This window comes from Poecilia formosa, unplaced genomic scaffold (assembly GCF_000485575.1).
Source record: "Poecilia formosa unplaced genomic scaffold, Poecilia_formosa-5.1.2 Scaffold8, whole genome shotgun sequence".
Taxonomy (NCBI): domain Eukaryota; kingdom Metazoa; phylum Chordata; class Actinopteri; order Cyprinodontiformes; family Poeciliidae; genus Poecilia; species Poecilia formosa.
The window spans coordinates 2974027-2994534 of NW_006799947.1; the positions used below are offsets into that span (position 1 = coordinate 2974027).

General features: G+C 37.9%; 1 protein-coding gene across 2 annotated transcripts in view; it reads left to right on the forward strand.

The window, feature by feature from the left end:
- alk (ALK receptor tyrosine kinase) overlaps positions 1–20508 on the forward strand; it is a 399799-nt gene that overhangs the window by 167395 nt on the left and 211896 nt on the right. For both annotated transcript variants that reach the window (XM_016662468.1, XM_007575639.2), the window contains exon 2: positions 1590–1700. In XM_016662468.1, the coding sequence (XP_016517954.1) occupies positions 1590–1700 (111 nt within the window). The remainder of the gene's footprint in view (positions 1–1589; positions 1701–20508) is intronic.

Sequence of the window (20508 nt, forward strand, 5' to 3'; positions counted from 1 at the left end):
TTTTAATTAAGGAATAAACTTTAACAATTTGTCAAGCTCAGGTTCACTCATCTGTTGAGCAAACTGCATTTTGCTATCTCTTTTATTTGTAAAACCACTGCACTGTACAGAAAAAAGCTGTGGTTTGATTATTCCATTAGATGTAAAGATATTTTTCAACTGCACAGTTTATGTTGGGCTCCTCTGTGTTTGCCTGTTTCAGATGCATTGAACATACAAACTTTTAATATTATTAAACTTTGTATAATTACCAGTTGTTTCCAATCTAAACGGTAAAATATATACATGCTGTTTTAAATATAATTGTACATTGCCAATAATATTTGGTCAAACATCCCTGGGAGAAGTGCAGAGAAATAACACTTTTTTTGCAGTCATCACCAAGATTCTAACAAATTTCTGGCTGATATTTGACCCTCTTTGGAGAATTGATAGAATTCAGTCAAATCTCTACTGCATAATTTCCATAACAAATGATTAGAATTAGGATTCAAGAAACTTCGTTTGCCTTCTTCACTCATTCTAAAACCATTTGAATGAACGGAAATGGATGGATAATACTTAAAAATGGAGACAGTTAAAGGAAACCATTTGAGTTGAGAAAGATTTGAAATTAGAAAATGACAAATGTGTAGGAATCCTGCTTCTTGTTTTCGAGAAGAGAAGAGAACATCAGGAACAAAGGGATTTCTCCTGACGAGGATTTCTGAGCTCCTAATCTACTGAACGATGGTTGTCCTCAAAATCCATTAATTCTGTTTCCGGTATAGACAGTCAGACCTTGACGGTAAATAGTGGATGAGACCATTGCAAGAATGTCACCCAAGTGTTATGGGAGCTATGCTGCACACACAAAAAAAGTAATATTATTTCACTAACTTTGCCTAAAAAAAACAAAAAACAAAAAACACGATGCTTTCAGACCGTGAAAGGCAGCAGTTACAGTCAATTGCTCTTTAAAGATAATTTAAAATGGCTGCAGGATTTGTGCAGGGGTCTCCTTTTCTGTCACCAGCGTATTAGTCTGACTGTACTCTAATTGTCTGTGAGTTAAGGACAAAATGAAAGCGTTTGTGTGTGTGAGATGTGAAGGGGATGGGGGTTATCCATGAAGTATAGGAGAAAAGTCTTTACAGTATCAGCGTTCAGTTCGAAGTTGCGATAATTAGTCTTTGAGTTTGGAAAGTGAAGATGAAGTCAGACAAAATTAGGCTAACCTGCCCTCAGGTAATTATGCAGTGTATTGATATCCAATAACCAATTTATGTAGCTGCTTGGACTTTTCTAACTCATCTCCACCGAGATACTGTTCGAGTTTAGCGAAATGAATCTGTAGAGGTTGTACTGCTGGGATGCAGTATCGTGTTCTCTTTTAATTTTCAATGTTTATTGTGCAGACGGATTAAAAAGTCTGCTGGGTTTTTGTTGCTCCATTAATTAGTCTGTGGTTTTAAACAGTCACTGCAAGTACAAAAACAAAAAAAGAGCATCATCAGTTGCTGAATGCCTTCTATAAGCTATTCCATGGTGTCGCATTTTCTTTGTCTCTTACCTTGTGATCTGATGGGGAAATCTTTCTGTCACTGCAGGTGAATCTTTGGACAGTAGGAACGCTGGCGGGATTCCCAGAGGATACTGGAACTTTTCCTGGGTAGCCGAGGATGACCTAAGTTTTCCAAATGACACTGTGGCCAAGTCAGGTGAGTCGGTTGTTGTCAGCTTCCCTCAGAGAGGCTGAGGAGCCTTTGTCCTCCACGTTTTTTCGTTTTTCTTTTGTTTTGTTTTTTTCCAATTGGCCTCCACGCTGGGCGTCAGCTTCCCATTGGTGCACATGAACATCTCTTTCTCGCCTGCCTCCAATCATCCTTCCTGGCACCGTCACAAAGCTCGGTTTTTGCTTTGATCAGCCTGACCGTGACACCCCCCACCCACTTCAAGGTTCCAGATAAACCCAACTTATTCTTACACACATGGTCCTGTAAGGTAAGACCAGGATCAGTAGCAGGATAAGGAAATGGAGCACCAATAGAAACTAACAGAGAAAATGTGTGTAAATATGTACCATATTTTATAAAGATAAAAATGTTCAACTATGCAGCCGTGATAGATTTGTTTAAACACAAGTATACGTAAGACGAAGAACTCCATTAAATAAAATATAATGGAGCAAGAGGCTTTAAGATTTTATAGTCCCTGAAAGATGTTAAAAATAAAGTTTTTCAGGTTAAAGCATCAATTTAATCTTATCAGTGGTGGCTAGATACACTCCTCAAGAGCTGGTCTTATGCAGGGATGAGATGCATCCTTTCTCCAACACTTATCAAATGTATTGGTTAATGCACCTATTAATTGCTATTCTGGTGCAGAATACAAACCCATTCAGTAAATTGGAATATTATTAAAAATCCCATTTAGTTTTGAAATTTTATCACTGAATGAAACACAATAAACAAAACACATAATTGCACATTATTTCAGTCAATTACACAGATATGGATGTTTGAAAGCTTTTACTTCTTTTAATTATGATGATATTTCAGTTGTAGTTACTTCAAACACGACATTTTGTTAGAATCAGGCCAATAAACTATTTTTTTAAAATAGAAATGTGGGCTTACTGGAAATTATTTTAATACCTGCTTAAAGGTTGCTGTTTCCAAAAGGTACTTTTAATCTGACTAGTGAGATTCATTGGGGAGTATATCCTAATTTATTGAATATCACTGTAGAAAACCACACCTGGAAAAATTTACTTTGAACATTCAGAAGCTCAGATTTTGCACATTGTTCAAGCACAGTCGGATTGGAGGGAAATCCACACCTAAATTAGATGTAGGTCTGGACTTTGACTGGGTCATTTACACATATATGTTTCATTAATATAAACCATTCATTCTTCCCGTCTCAAGTCTTTCGCTTCTAACAGGTTTTCGTCCAGGATTGTCCTGTATCTTAGCATCATCCCTAACCAGTTTGCCTGTCAAATGCCAATGGAAAAACAAATCCACGGCTTGATGCTGCCCACCACCAACTGTCACAGGAGGAAGGGTTGCAATTTGCATATGCATTGTAGCAGGAATCTGTCACAAAACATGGTCATAGCGCCCTTATTTCTTACTTGATTTCTATAAAATATGGTATAAATTAAAGCTGAGAAAATTGCTGATGTTCTGATATGTGAAATATGTACTCTCCGTGGATATAAATCTATAAAGAGTTTGTTTTCTATCAGTTCATGTCGAGATGCAAGAGAGGCCTAAGCAAATTTCTCTTTCATTTTAATTTAATTTTACATAACTGCTGCTGTTAAAAGTTGTTTAAAATTTCACAAACCGTGCCACCTATGCTTTATGAAATATTTAATCCTATTTGATGATTGTGTGCAGAACGTGGCAGTATTCATAACAAACGAGGCAATTAGTCCAGTTTTTGTTGTTTATTGAAGGCTTAAAAATGACAGTGGCTGCAGTGCGCCACAGCAAAGGGAATATAATGCCGATAAACAGGTGTGAAACAATTTTAAATCACTTATATTCTGCCTTTTCTTGCTTTCTGTGTCAGCTTTAGTCTACACACACACACACACACACACACACACAGACCCGTTACCGTGACAACCAACACAACACCTCTGCTAACCCACAGAGCGGAGTGTGATATATTGACCAGAAAGCCCTGAGCTACAGTCAGCGTCCTGCTTGTGGAGCGTTCTCTGCTCCGCTTGCATCCACCTATACATTCAAACCGCACCAGATTTCCCTTCAGCCAAACCGAGTCCTAGGTTTTTAATTGTACCAGACTTTGCTTATTTGGCCTGCATTAGAGTTTTATGCATTCGCACCTCCCCGAACGAACCGGACCTTAAAGACAAACGAACTAAAGTTTGACCAAAGCAGACTAAACAGGGGTGATGTGAATGCACCCTATAAGCCCGGTTGCGTTGGAGTCCTACAGGAGCGTGCCTTTGGTTGGGAGTGAGTAAATGTTGATTGAATCCACATTTTCATAAATTCCATCTCTTGTCATGTTTAATCTTTGTCCAGATTGAACAAGGGATTAAAAATTCAGGCTTGAGGGCCCACTTCTCAGCCACAGTTTAGGAATATATTTTCATTCTGACATCTAAAAAACAAAATATGAGAATGAGAGCACCTTTGGGAATTCAGCTGTATAAAAGCAGCTTATCCTTACAGATGCACAACATCATCAATAATAAGCACTTTTTAAAAATATGTTTTCTTTTCCCTCAGGCAAAAACGTAGTTTTAAAAGTTTTAAACTGATGCTGTACTGAGAATGGAAAGGTAGTATCCTTTCAGAAAATGCTGGATAAACGAAATATCTGTTTGCCCTTTTGATTAGAATAATAATGAGGAATGGTCCTGCTGTTGAGACCACTTGTAAAGTCTCCTCCTTTGTCTTGGATTTTCGACTCTCCTTTTTGGTGCCTGCTTTCAGACTAAAATCCAAACGATGTCATCAACAGTTATGTCGCATATATCGGTGCACAAGTTGGCGCTGCAGCTCAAATCCTGAGCTGCAAGCCAGAGGTGCAGCAAGGAATCATAGGTAGATGGAGGAAGTGTCTTTTATATGGCCTACATTTTTGTTTCCATAAGTGCTGATATAATATTTTTATGTAAGGATGACATTTCAAGAAGGAAAGTGAGGAAGCGAAGGCTACAACTGAGTCACCATTACCATATTTTGAGTATGTGATGTAAGACAGGACATGAGTCACTTGTGACTTGCGCTGCTTTACTTATGTATCAGGGTGACTTTCTTGTTGCCAGTTTTAATCATGGCCATATTTTGAAAACAGAAATTATGTCAGTAGAATGTTGCATTATGCATAAATATTCCTGCAGCTGTTATGAGCATGGTAGTGCATGCAGTTCTGGGCAGATGAGACGCATTCATTAGACAGAGTTCTTGGCACATTTTTCGGAGCTATCATTTTACATTTAAATATAGCCTAAAATATGGTACAGCAATTGTTTTTGAAATCATACAGCTTCATTAGAAACAAGGCTGCGTATATGATGGAAACTGTGTAGCTAAAATATGCTGCTAAACTACAGGCAACAATCGCTCTCTTGTGAATGTATCCCGTTTAAATCACTCACCAGTAATGTTCCGGATATTGCACTATCAGGGATTCATGATATCAGAAAATCTTGTAATGGTGATAATCAGGCCAGCTGACAGCTTTGCCTTGATCCGGGAAGAAGACAGTCTTCCGTGAGAATCCATAAAAGTAGAAAATTAATTCATATTTGCGACACGGTTGATGTGGCTGACATCCCATTTTATATATTCAATTAATTAAATCTCATTTAATATTTCTTTTATTACATAACTATTTTTGATTCCTTTGCTGAAATCATTTAAACTGCTCCTGGTGTCTTAACCTGCAGAGCAACTCAGCAGCAGACCAGTCACTTTTTTCTGTAGTATTTCTAAATGCACCTCTCTGATTCATTTCAGAGACAACCAATCAGAGCCAGAAGGAGGGTCTTAGTGCTGTCAATCACTCCTCCTCCCCCTCCTTTACTCTCTGCTATGCTACAACTCATTCCTCACAATAGTTAGAATCACCACCAATGACTGGATGTACAGTTTTCCTGCAGTGGTAAATTATTTTTATTACCACAGCTGTAACATATGGACGAGCATGATTGTCAGTGCTAACACATGTGAATCTCTGTCATATTGTACTCATTCACTAACTTGATCTCTGCCATGCTACCTTGCTATTTTGCAGCAGTGACAGTATTGTTTTTTTTGTTGTCGTCTTATGTAATCCCAACAAGCACAAATGCACACTTTGAGTTCCTTTTTTCCTCCTGTTTCCATGGCGGATCCAACTATCTGCCTTTCACTTATGACTTCTTGACAATAATATACCTGCACTCACCTTTAACTGACTTAACTCAAAATTGAGTTTATCTGAGTCATACCACCTGTCCTAAAACAGAATATTCTGAGTATCACAGGTTTGTTCAGAGTATCTGCATTCTCTTCAGAATTAAAGCCTGTTCTCTGAAACAGGGACCAGGCTTCATACAGTTCCACATTAACGGCACATCAGTAGTGCACATAGCTGATGGATGAGGAAAGATGAAGGTTGAGGCAGTGAAAAGAAAAACGGCAAAAGTGGCAGTGGAGATTAAAGCAAATGATGGCAGGTACAAAAAAAGAGCAAGGAATATGACAAAGTCTGCAAAGCTCTTGGTTTTATTAAGCATTCAAAATATTAGGCAATTTTCATCTCTTCTGATTTGCTAAAACAAAAGAGATATTGTTGCAAATTTTACACAAATGCTGAAAAGTTAAATGCCTTGTGAAAAAGAATGAACTGACTAAGCCAATAACCAGTGCTTACAGCTTAAAAATGTTTTGCATGTTTCTGTGTGTAGACTAAAAGTGCACATCAGAGTGAATTATTTGCACTTTATCTCCTTTTAGACAGTCTGAGCAGCATTGATAGTGTTACAAATTCAGTTAATAAATGAAACCTGGCAATTATTTTAAGACTTAATATAATAAAACGAGTTGCAAAGTTGCAGCACCTTATCTTAAACTGTTTATTAATCAGGTGGTTGTGTGTAGAATGCTTGTGCAGGAAACTCATGTAGTGGTTTTTACAGATAAATAATTAAATGTCAGTTTCTCAACAGTATTTTGATTTGGGGCCAGAGGTGTGGGGAAAAAAAAAGTATCTTCTTTTGTATCTCGGTCTATTGATCTAGCGTAAGATATGAAAAAGCACAGCCTCTACCATCTACCAAGCCGTTTGTTTGTTTGTTTGTTTGTTTGTTTGTTTGTTTGTTTGTTTGTTTGTTTTTGTTTTTTTACCCATTCCCTGTCTGTCCTGGGTTTCCACTAAAAAACATGCATCAGATCTCTGACAGAAATAACTCAGTTTTTTACTGCCATAAGAGCAAAGGACACATAGATGAGAGAGGTCCAGCTGCTGAGCTCTACCTGCAACTTGAGGCTTGATCCTCTGGTGACAGCCACAGTCCTTTTATTCATCAAAATGATGCAGCAGCTGCCTGACCTATAGCAGAGCGACAGATTGAAGCTGTGTTTTTCTGTCTTTGCCTGTAGCATACCAAGCATTTTGAACTTTACTAAAACGTTGTGGCCAAACCATGTTTTTTGGATTTGAATCCCGCTCCACGCAGGGCCCAGGACAGGAGTCCCATTTGTCCCCCCGTCATCCTGCCTTGCCAATACTATCGGTAAATATTGTGATGACGATATCAGTCGCGATATCATCATTGTAATATCATAATTTGTGACCAGTGTGAACATTTTAGACTCTGACTAAATGTTATGTTGGCATCTACAATTTGAAATCATAGCCCTTTGAATATATAAGCCAACAATTATTTTTAATAGTCCTTTTTTCAATATAAATACTACACACACTAATACTGCACTAAAAATGTAATATATTGCGCAGAATTTTACAGTATTAATTTTTCTTGACAGAAGCAATTATTTTGTTGGGTCTTTTTCAGATAAGCCTTGTGTTTCTAAAGATACACTCGACTTAATGTTATAGCAGAGAACCAATGATTAAAGAAACGCCACTGTTCTCGGCCAACCGTGAGATTTCTTTGCTTCTTTCTGCTTTTAAAAGAGTAACAGATTCAGGGAATAAGTCATTTGCTTTTAGAAAACCAGTTTTCACAATCTTTTTTTTTTTTTTTTTTTACTGTGCTAGTCATTTGAATCTGAATTTGCAAAGTTTCCTTGTTAAAGTACTCTGGAGCTCTGTATCCTGCCTAACCCCTCAGTTTAGCCACCCTCTCAAAAGATAGAAAAAAAAAGAAATTGTGTGAAGATTTCTGTGATTACAGACATCAAGACCGTAGCAGTTAGCAGTCCCAAGCTTACAATGAAGAAAGACTTAACGTCTTCTTCAAACGAAACGTTTTTCTCAAATTGTCTTCCAAAAATGCATTTACCTTTTGTTGTTAGAAATCTAGGTTTAAAAAAAAATACTTTCTACTTCTTCCCATTCAATTTGCATAGTTTGTTTTATTTCCTCCAAACTATTCAATGAACTGAATTTAGCCAAAGTAGCTAATTTAGCTTATTTTTTTCCCTCGCTCTCCAGTTGTAACAAAAGCTTAATGGTTCCACTTTAGCTCTTTCTTATTGTTGAGCGGTGAACAGTAGCCTTCACTGAAGTCTCTTCAATGTCTGTTTTTCATTTGTTCAAATTAGAGCGCGATGAGTCGCTTTTTGAGATTTTTAAGCCTACTTCATATTGTCAGACAGGTCCTATTAAATTGGTTCCAATAATCTGACCTGGGTGTGGCTTGTGAAACTGAAGTTCATGATTTAACAAGGATGTCAATTATCTTTTTGCAGGCAACTAGATTGGTTTGGATCCCTTTCTTACTTTAATGGATAAAATGTCTAAAGTTTTTATTCATCTAAAAAGTATGATATCAGCACATGTTTTATAATCTTAAACAATAAAGTTGCAAAAGATTAGCAAAAATTGAACAATTCTTGAAGGAGATACATATTTTTAAGGTAGTGCGTTTACTATTGTAAAAAAAAAAAAAAAAAAACATAATAAAAGAAAAATAAATCAACCCTAATATTAACATTAGATTACTTGGGTTTACAAATCATGGAGAAAAGATCCCAACATTTAATATGTTAATAAAATAAGGTAAAGTATGGATTGACATCCAGAGGAAGCCAATGGGTGCATATAAACCTGATGTTGCTACTTTAGAATTGCTCTCATCAGATTTTGGCTCGAATTGACTTCCCTGACAGATCAGCAAGCTCCAAGCTGCCTGTCTGGACTCTGGCTCTCTCATGTTGCTGCAGCAGCTTGTGGTAACGGTTTAAGGGGTGGACTTAGTGGAGTTAATCAACTGGAGAAGAGTGTCTTGAAATAACTCATGCTGGGATGTGCCTGGCCTGCCACAGTTTTCTTTTTGTCTTTTTACATTCGATGACTTTGCTGACCCCTTGTCTCTGGTATGCTGGCAAATCAGAAGGAGAGCTTCTCTGCGATCAGTGAGGCGAGTGTAATGTGGCTGGAGCACATCTGGGCTGTAAAAGCCAGATGACTGCAAATGCTAATGCAAATCATGGCACAGCTTGCTGGGGCAAATTAAATGCTGATCGAACACTCAAGAACCATTTTATATGCTATATTTTTTTGTTGTTCTCTATGTAATGGATTTGATTACACCGTGTTCTGGCTTCATGGACACGTCGAAACATTTAGTTTCTATAGCGTGATTGTACTGCGATGTTTTCTGTATGAGTGACTGGAGTTGCACTGCATGACAGAACAGCATCAGAGGCTGAATAAACGAGAGTCAGTTCACAGCAACATGGCATGGTGAACATGGCTTCAGGCTGCAGCAATAGATCTTTGCTCTCCCCACAGCATCTGCTGTCTGCTGGCATTTGTCAGCAGCTACAAAAGCCAACAAAGACTGACTGGACATTTGCCACCAGCTGCCCCCTTTCTCTCTCCCATCACCCTGCGCTTCCATTAGCCGCCTTTAGCTGCAGGGGCTATGGGGCAAAACCCGATTTGTTATGGAAATTCCTGGCAAACGTCTGTGCCTCTCTGTGTCAGTAATAATATCAGTGCCGTCAGAAGCTGTCAGATATTTTCAGCTGCTTTTCCCACAATGTTGTCTTTCCCCTGCGGAGAACAGCAGCAGGGCAGATCATCGCTGTTTTCTGTTTAGCAAAACGCTTCCCATACGGCGTCTTCATCACTTCGATTTTCCTTGTTCTGATGGATTGTCCTGGCTCATCTGCGGCTGCCAGCTGCAGCGCATTCGCGCCTTCAGATGGATGTTGGCCACTTGAGGAGCTGCCGTGCTCCACAATAGAACATCTGCCTCGCTCAGCTGGTAGTGCTGTTCGTCAGTAATGAGGCTCAGTGGTAGAATAAAAGAGGTTTTTAGAGGTTAAAAGGCAGGTGCTCATGGCAGTCTCCTGGAGACGCGTTAAATCCACCTTATTTCTAAGTGGAGGCATTGCTGTTGCATAACTACTGCTAAGGGTTCATGTGTACAGCCTTCAGTTCTTTCTTTCTAGAACCTGGATTTCGTTTTGTCTTTGAGTTTTGATCAACAGGATATTTGATCTTTTAGTTTGTATTTTGCTTCTATTGTAAATTAATATCTTATAGTTGAAAAGGAATATCCCACACTTTTAGCATCTCAGTGCAGCACTTTTTAATCTGTTATCCAAAATTGTAAGTCTGGAAGACCATCAAGGACAGCACTAGCAACCAAGAGCCCGCAGTAACTCTGGAGCTGCAGAGTTACTGTGGGCCCCATCTCGGTTGGTTAATTCTGACAAGAGATTCTGTGTCATGCTCTCTACAAATACGACCTAACATTCTGGGTTTTTTTTGTTGTTTTTTTCTGATCACACCATCTCCACAGTAATACGTGGTGACGTCAGATGCATTTTTCTCAGCAAGAGCAGAGAACCTGGTCAGAGTTGATGGGAAGATGGAAAAAAGCTAAATGGACCTCAAGAAAAGCTGTTGGAGGCAGAGTAGGAACTGAAACTGGGGTGGAGGTTCAAATGATTAGCGGAATGACTCTAAGCATCAAGTCAAAACTGCAATAGAATAGTTTAGGTCAGTGGTGTTTGAAATCAGTCCTCAAAGGGCTGGTATGATGGCGTTTTAATTCTTTCCCTGGTTAAGCACACCTGAATCAAATGATGTTTCATTAGCAGGCCTTTGACATGCTGAGGAAGCAGTAGAATTAGGGTTGAAGGCAGCTGGACACCCACGGTTTAGATCAAAGCATATTCATGTGTTATAATGGCCCAGTCAAATCCACGCCGAAATCCTACAGAGAACTAGTGCCAAGAGTTGAATATTGTTCTCCACGGGTCTTAATCCAATTTGACAAGTTTGAGATATTTTGAAATGAAGAAAAAGGGCAAATATTACTAAGCTGGTAGAAAATAGTCCAGAACACTTGCAGCTAAAATCTCAGCGAGCCATGTGGAGTTGAAAACAAGACTGGCTGCTTCTGAGAAGATCTCTAAGTAGTGCGATGTCAATTAGTGTGGAACGGTGTTTGTCAATTCCGGTCCTCGGGGACCACTGCCCTGGATGTTTTAGATGTTCCCCTTCTGCCACACACCTGACTTGACTAAGTGGGTGATTAACATGCTCCTGCAGCGATTAATGGCATGCAGGGGAGGTCAAGCAATCATTTGAACAAGGTGTCCTGGAACAGAGACACATCTAAAGTATGCATGTTCCGAGGACCAGAACTGAGAAACACTGGTGTAGAATATTGAACTTGAAATTGATCAAAGGAAAAATCTGGTTAGGGGGCAGGATGACTTTATATATGGATGAAGAATGCTTGTGATCTAGCAGAACACGACAAACCAACCACCTGATTATTTTCTTTACCGTTCTACTACTACCGATGCTCTTAAATGACAGAAGGAGTTTTGTTGCAACATTTATTAATTGTAAATGTCCCACCATGTTGTTTCTCTTTAAATAAACGAAGGAATCCACTCACTCTAGATTTCCCTCTCCTAGATGGCACCTGAGTCAAGTTTGAAGAATACTTAAGGATCCTTATCTAGGTTCAGAATTGGAAATAGTTCAAGCACCACTTTACGTCTCAAGAGATACCTGACAGACGAGAGTTGTCAGACAGCCACTTTCAGTGCATCTATTAATCAGCAGTGTGAATGTGCAGATGTCGCTGCAGTTGAAGACAACTAGAGCAAGACGGAGGGATGTTGTTTTTTTCTGTCTGTATTTAATGTTTAAGTTGCATGGGTTGTTTGTTGTTGTATGTTCAGATATTCAGAGTAAATGTGCCAGTTTTGAAGGGTAAAAATAAGCTGAATCAAAGTAAAGGAACTGCTTTAGATGGAAACTCAATGGCCACATTAGGAGGATTTGCTGACAAAGTTCGTGCTGCAGCCTACGGTGCCTGTTATTGACTGAAACAATGGGAAGCTCAGAATGATTTAATGACCTGAAACATTGCGAGACAAATGGGTTTTTCAGTGGTTTGGATTTTGTTAGGACTCCCCTAAAAATCTTCAAAGCCTTCAAGAATCTGTTGTGCAGGACTTCAGTGGACCCCCTGCCAGCAATGCCATCTTTGTGTTACTGAAGTGGGGATGAAAGGGATGAGGTGAGAGGAGTTCTTAGGGAATGGGAAGCCTGACGCTGAACTTTGATCCCCTCTGATCTGGCATCACAAACTGTCACATGTAGTTCAGTCAAAGCAGTTTGATAACTCTCTCCTCCTCCTCTTCTAAACCCATTACTGCTTCTTTGATTAACATGTCTAGGAATCTACTTTGCGATGGAATATAAAATTATCAGCAAGAGTCGTCTGCTGTGTTAATAGATTAGGCATAGATCGGTATTTATCACATATGTCACATTTTGAAATCCATCGCTCATTTTCAAATCTGGTTAGAAAACAACTGTACAAGGAGTACAACTGATCAATACTGGATAGATTTTTGATAAAGTTGCACAAGAATATTTTATTAAACACTTCAGTGATTTGTTCCTCCACCAACAGAAAAACATGCAGTTTTATATCTTTTACTCATTTTATTTGCTGTACTTTTCATACCTGCCATGAAGTCACTCTCTACTCCACTATTCATCTTTGTGTTTGATTGATGACTCCGGCAGCCATCAGGGGAGATAAATTGCCTTGTATATCAGGGCAATAAAAACTCAGATGCATAAATAAGCAGAGTTGAATGAAATCGCCATGTAATCAGGAAATAAACATATTCATCATTACAGTTTAGGAGCATCATGGGGATTTTTTGTTTTTTTCATCTCTAAACATATACAATGTTGAATGCAGTTTGGTTGTGCTCTTCCAGCATCCTCGTTTAAACATCTAATCAGCTCACAGTCAAAGAAACCCACATCTTTGCAATAAAGGGGTGGGGTAACACTTTATTTGAAGGGGGGGTGAATAAGACTGACATGACACTGTCATAAACATAAATATTCATGAACATGAATGAGCCTTCATGAATATTTATGACTGTTGTCATAAAGCGTCATTCAGTAAATTATGACACTTTTAATACAAAGCTGACATTATTCAAAAGGTCTTTGTTATGACAACTTGACATTAACCAAGAAATCATTACTGATATAAATTTGTTATAAAAGTATTATTGATTGCACCTTAAAAATTAGGTAACTTTATGTTATTAAAGGTAAAGTTTGAACAGTAATGATTTATTGGTTAATGTCAAGTTGTCATAACAAAGACATTTTGAATAATGTCAACTTTGTATTAAAAGTGTCATTATTTACCGAACGACGCTTTATGACAACAGTCATAAATATTCATGAAGGCTTATTGATGTTCATGACAGGAGTTATGTCATGTTTATGAAAGTGTCATGTCAGTCTTATTCACCCCCCTTCAAATAAAGTGTTACCAAGGGGTGAAATATGTATTTGAAAATCTTGTGATCCAGATATTGGGAAGTATTGCGATGACAATGTTGACAACGTTCTCGTATATACTTCAATCACTTTGTTGTGTGTGTGTGTGTGTGTGTGTGTGTTTTTTTTTAAACCATGTATAGCATGTTCAATCATTGAAGAAAACCATTTGGATATTTTGTTTGCAACAATCTATTGACATTTTAGTAACATTTTAGAAAGTTGACATAAAATTACAGCCTGCATAAAGCTTAGATTTTCCTCATCTGTATCGGTCCTAGTCGTTTAAGTCAAAGAACAAGCACAAACAAATGCCTTTTTTATTGTTGTCTTGTTTTCATTTTCTAGATTTGCTAAATATTTGGTCGCACTTTCATTAATATCAAGTAGCTTTGCTTTTTTTAATCAAGATAAATACTAACTGACCCTAACTGACCCTTTGGTATTTAGTAAAATCTAAATGGCTAAAGACACTGAGTATCTTTAAATGTCTTCTGTAGATGCAGCTTTCCTAAATCCCATAAAACTTTATCACCACATGCTATCACGTTCTTAGCAACTTGTAAACACCATTACTGGTGGCCAGCTGCTCACATGTTGGCATTAATTGTGATCAATATCTGTTGTTCTTAGAGCTGTTCAAATGGCCTATAAAGCCCGGCTTGGATGACCAGAGCCACAAATAACAACAGCAATGTGATTAACGTCTCAATCTTTTTACACAAGCATTTACAGGACTTATGAATTATGTTCAGATGAACGGAGATCAGTGACAGAAGACGATAAACCTTTTGAAATTAAATTTCTCCCACCTCACACAGCAGACACTTTAGATTGAGATTTAATTTCAAAATGAGATAAAATAAACACTGGTGACTCATGGCGCTTCCTGAGTTTTAAACAGATAACTGCACAGCTCCTCCCTGTCAATACAATTATTTGAAATCAATGAGATTACTTATGGGATGTCTGAAAATGACCATCCCAAATACAAGTTGAGTGTATGTTGTGCAATCTAACGTACTTTTATAAAGAGCATATAAATGCGTAGGGCTAGCAAACATACATGATCTGATATTCCAGTCACTACAGTTTTTACAACTAAATACATGTACAAGTTCATTATTTGTTTGAGAATAATAAAAAAAACACTGTAAATGTGTTTTTTACTTTTTCTAACAAGCCAGAAACAGTACCACAGAAACTTGGATAATTTATGTTGGATGTATGTGGGTTTGGTGCAGACAGGTGTGAAAGGACAATTAATGTCCTTTCACACCTGTTTTTAAAACCAGAAAATGTGCAGCTGTCTCTTATAGTTGGAGGTAGTCTTCACCATAAAATCTAACCTGTTATGGAAAATATCTTTAAGGATCGAAGGTTCTTCTGAAAAGGACACCACAATCCTTCTGACCTGAATTTACTGTAGTTACATTTAATGTAATTTGATGCAGGGTTTTTACATTTTTCATGACTGTAATTTGCTGAATCCTCATGAAGATGGTTTAAGGAGGGTTTAAGAATATAATTGGTTCAAAACATTAGAACCAAACCAGTATGAAAACAACCCACAATTCAAAAGTTTGGAAATGTCAAAATGAGAACTACTGGCATCATTTATTCTTTGCACTGCTTTAAATTCTTAAATCCATTAAAATCTACACAACACCAGATTTTGGTATTGGCAAACATTTAAATAAAAACAAAAACAACTTTCCATGAGAAACTTGAAAAACAATGCATCAGAGCTACTTTCATATGAATCTACTCCATGTTTATATAATCAGCACTGTTGAATTTTTCAACTGAAAATGTTTCATTTGGGATCTACATCAATGGGCTTTGATGCTTTTCCATCTTCCTAAAACATTATGATGGCAAGGTGAACATTTCCAAGTGCTTCCTAAAGGTTCTAAAGTAGTTTAAAGAGCAGCCATGATCAAATTTGCAAAAATCAACACACATTTACTCAACTTGAATGTTTTTTGTCTTTCCTCTTTTTAAAAGTGGCTAAGAGACGGACCGTTACATTGCATTATATTTATATCTGAGTAACAGAAAGCTAAGGATTATCTATTAAGTGCTCCTAGACTCTCTACTTGAAAAGTAAAGTATAAATCTAAAAAAGAAAAGAGCTTGAGATCCATTTATGTTAGCAGGAATTGTTTGGGGTGTCTCAAAAGGTGGCACAGATAATATGTAAAAAAGAAATATCTCTTCTTGGATGTTTTGTCTACCGAATAAATGCATTTTCAGTGTGATATTTTGCTTCTGCAGTAACAAATAGATTTATTCAAAATCTGTTTTTGCACATTTTACAAGGTATGCTTGCAAGAGTGGAAGTTGCTTTATAATTAATTTACTCTCATCCCGCTGTGCGTAAATCGCAAATATAGCCCTGTCGTACAAACAATTGCTGAAGTCCATCAGCACAGAGGATTTGTTGTTTACTTCAGGCCGTGACGATGGTTGTTCTTCTACTGCAACAAAGATAAAGCCCATAAATTTTTCTCTCAGAGATATTACAGCTTGTGAGTGAGGAGCTGATTTAAATTCAGTCTGTGTTTTCAACATTTACTCTGTGCTTAGGGACAAATCAAATATAAAAACAAACTTTTTTTTTTCTTTTTTTCTTTTTTCTTTTTTACAGGAATTCTGTTTGTCATGACCCGCTAATAATTAGCAGTGCTTATCAAACGCTTTAAGAGGCAATCGAGGATAACTTTTGGCAGACATAGCCAATGGGGGAAATATGCTGTGAATTTATGGTAAACACTATTTCCTTAAATAACCACTCGACTCATAACGATTGCACTGGTATATTAAACTTGTAAATGAAGCAAAGTAATAAGAATAAATAAATAAATAAAAAAAGATATGGCCCTAGTAAATTCAGGGGAATAAAAGTCACAGATGTCACAAAGAATGAATAAACCATTAAAAGCCGTGTCTCTGGTCATTTGGCAATTCATCAGTTCTGAGTCGCTTTGCAGCAGCAGAAGGTGGGTGAAATTGGATGACAGCTCTGGATCACACTCACGACAGTCGAATCATATCTCTCGTCCCCATTTGGCAGGATGCGGCAGCGTTTGGCCTGTCTGCATGCCAAATGTGTCTGTGCATACATGAGTAGTGGTTTGATATCCTCTGGTGGAAAACATGAGGAGACAGCTGTGCAACTTATTTATCTGCATTCGTTTATATGAATGCAGAAAGTATGCAGGCGCGCTTGTTTTGTGTCTGGACGTACATTCAAATCAAAGTTCATGTAAACAGGCATAGATGCGAGCCCTGGATAATTTCAGAATAGAAATGTACTGACTAACAAAGCACAATTAATCTTGATTTTTAAACACGTGTTAGCTGGTTGTGCTGAAAAGCTGCGTGAGTGGGAATAATTTGAGGAATTTTGGGTGCATGATTACACAGTTCCCACAGCGTGGGTTTTGAGTGCCCTTCAATAATTCATATCTAAATAATGGCTGGCAAAATAGGAAATAGCCACTGTTAGAAAATGCTTATTTAACTGTTAATGGAAAACTGAAAAAAAAACGCAAATGTTGTTTAGTAGAGTAAAAATGTCTTTGTTACAAAAAGAATCTTAGTCTTTACAAAGATACAGATTAGAATAAAAGAAAAATAAAAATAAAACGTTTCTGAGTTACAGGGGTTACTTTAAGAAGATTATACCTATAAACTAGAATATAGTTTGTACAGTTTTCATCTGATAATTTAGAGCAGGGGTGTCAAACTCAATTTCACCGAGGGCCACTTCAGCATATTGGCGCCCCTCAATGGGCCACATTGACGGTACAAATCAGGAGTTCCCAGGTCCAGTCCTCCAGACTGCAACTTTTAGATGCATCCCTGCTAAAACACACCCCAGACAAAAGGTTGACTTCCCTCATTCAGTTCTGTAGAGGCTTATAATGAGTCAATGGTCCAGGTGAGTTAGAGAAGAAACGCATCTAAAATTTCAGATGGTAGCTCTGGAAAACTAGACCTGGGCAGCCCTAGCATAAATGTATGAAAATACAATGTTAAAAATAAATTAAACAACACCTCATATTGTTAATAACGCTTTGGAGCGTCTGGTTAGGAAGCCCATTCAAAACCTTTGGTTGAAATGGCGCGTTAAATTCAAGTCTCCATTACAGACCAGAGAAAACTAAAGAGAATGCAACGTTGTGTTAATCCATATGATGAGCCGGCGGTTTATCTTGAGGAAATAAATGACGATGCAGAAGTTAATTAGACTGTAACATGCGCAGTCCGCTGCTCAACCACTGCGGAAGTAACTCATCCAGCGGATTTAACAAATGGAGCCTTCTTGGTGCATGTTACCCAGGAGAGCGGCGTTCTGGAGGAGCTGCAGACGAAACATTTGTCCGTTTCGGAGAAGCAAAACCACGCAAAAATAAATCCTGGTAAAAGCTCACACCGGACCGCGCGCAGGGTAAAACACTCACAGAGTTCAATCGATCAATTGATCTGTTTGGATCAGACAGATCCAACTGACTGATGAATTAGCTCAGATTTTTCTGCAGATGGGGACCAGGAGGAAGTTGTTCAGACCCCAGCAGGTGAAGTGATGCTAATTTAAGTGAAGTCGTTTAATTTAATTTATTAAAAGTTATTGGGGCCTCAGTCAGTGGATTTTGTCACTACGGAGAAAAATGTAGATACATTTATCTACATTTTTATATAAAATGCATAAAATACGACTAAATAGCCGATGTTAATATGATTGTAATTTCACGGATAAAAATAGTACATGACCGATTTTGTTGTTGTCGTCGTCGTCGTCGGTCAAGATAACGGATAACAAAAAAGTAGCCCGCCCTGACACCAACTCACACACATCTTCATTCAGTCTTACTTGTAAGTCGATGTTTCTTTTCTTGGACGTTTTGATGTTAGCTTGTCGATGTCTCAGTTTTATTCGCTGGGAAAATCAATAAGCAGCTTGAGGTGACTCTGCTGCTCTCTAGTGGCGAGAAGCCGATTGTTCGCTGGTAACAATCGGAATGCATTATGGGAGATGTAGTTTGTAGTCAATTTGTGCTCAAAACCTATTTTAAATCAATCATGGGCCTATAAAACGCTGGGGGGGCCACATAAAATGACGTGGCGGGCCACATGTGGCCCGCGGGCCTTGAGTTTGACACATGTGATTTAGAGACATGTGCAACCTGCAAATACAGAGCTGCAAGTGACTCTTTGTCTTTGCTGTTCACTTGATATATTAAATGATGTAATATTGTCCTTTTTGTTTCATTCTTTGGTTCTGTGCCCCCATGAAAAAATAACATTGACTCCACTCTGGGCCCCCATGGTAAATTTGGTCTACAGCCACCACTGTGCGCAATATCATGTGTGCACCGCTATAAAAGCAAGAATAAAGTTGCTAAAATTAATGTTTGTAGACATATATTCATAATGTGGCGTGAAGGTAAGAAGTGAGACGAAGGACAAAAACAAAACAAAAAATCTACTTGTAAAGTGCGTTCACGCATCACTTTGATCATTTGGTTAAAAACAAGCTCACTGCGTGCCAATCAAAAGATCAGTTAGTGTTTTAAAACATATGTGTCACTTTTGCATTGAGTGGATTGGACTTATTTTCAAGCACTTACAAGAGGGGTGTCTAACACTAGTCCTCGCAAGCTATTATCCTGCAGGTTTTAGATGCATCCCTACTCTAACAAACTCAATTCAAACGATTTAATTACCTCTTCAGCATGTCAGCAAGCTTGACAAAGCCCTGGTAACGGGTTATTCATTTGATTCAGGTGCGTTGGAGCAGGCCTACATCTTAAAGCTGCAGAACAGTAGATCTCAAGGACCTTTGAGTTATATTGTGCATCAAACACAAGCAAAAATAAGTTATTGATCTATAGTAGCATTGTATAGTAGCTCCTCTAGAGTAAATATGGAAATGTTATTTTCTACGTTGCCATGAAACACCCACATCTGAGTAACGGATCAAAACTTGGATGGATCAAATGCAATAATGCATTAGTTGGTTGGAAAGAAAATTACCATTAGAACTATATTGTCTATATACATACTATTTGTGTTTGTTGCGTCGTTGTTGAAGCGTCGCAGCAGACGAGTTCATGAGGTAGAAGGAGTAATACAGGGATGTTTAAACCACCAAGAAGCGCACAGTGTTAAATGTAACTGTGGAGTTTGCAGCTTTTTGAACATGTTTAGTTCTCAGAGGGAAACTACAGGAACAGCCCTGTGCTCAACCTGCTAGCTATAGGCTACTCGTGAGTTACTAAAACATTTTTTTGATAATCTGGTTTGTCGAACTGGTTAACAGCTTGTCAAATTTGTTTCACTGTTAGGATTGTAAATGAGGGTTGAGTACAGTTAGTAGAACCCCCAACGCAATAACAGGATGGTGTATGCATCGATTTTATAGAGTCAATACAATGAAAGCGGCCCATATAAAGCGCTTCAATCGTCTGTATTGGGACAGACTGTGTCAAAGCAGCAAAGTTTGTATTGGTGTTTACTTTAAAACCAGATTTAGATTGTTTCATATTTGTTGAGCAAAAAGGGTTTCCCATAAAGAGATGGTGAAGAAATCCCTCCTAAGTAAAAGTTTTCACTTTCACAGAAGTTGCCCACTTTCAGATCAAGTTTTCTGTCATAAAATGTGATATTTGGTCTTCATAGTGGGAAAAAAGGCAGAATAATAGCAAAAGCATTTGGTTTCCTTGTTTTTATTTTATCTATTGTTGTGATTTATGTCAGCTCTTCCCCTGTATGTTTAAATTCTATCTGGACCACTTTTAGATTTAATCGATGAATAATTTGTCAGGCTTGTCATTGATTCTCCTACTGTAGGTGTTATAAGAATCTTTTCATTTGGTGTTCTCGTGCAGAATGCATTTTATCACAATATGTTTACAAACTGTTTTCTGGACTCACAAAGTATTGATTTAAATCCTACTTGTGTTTATTTATCGCTTATGCTTCTGTGCTGATTCACTTATTCATCAAATGGATTTC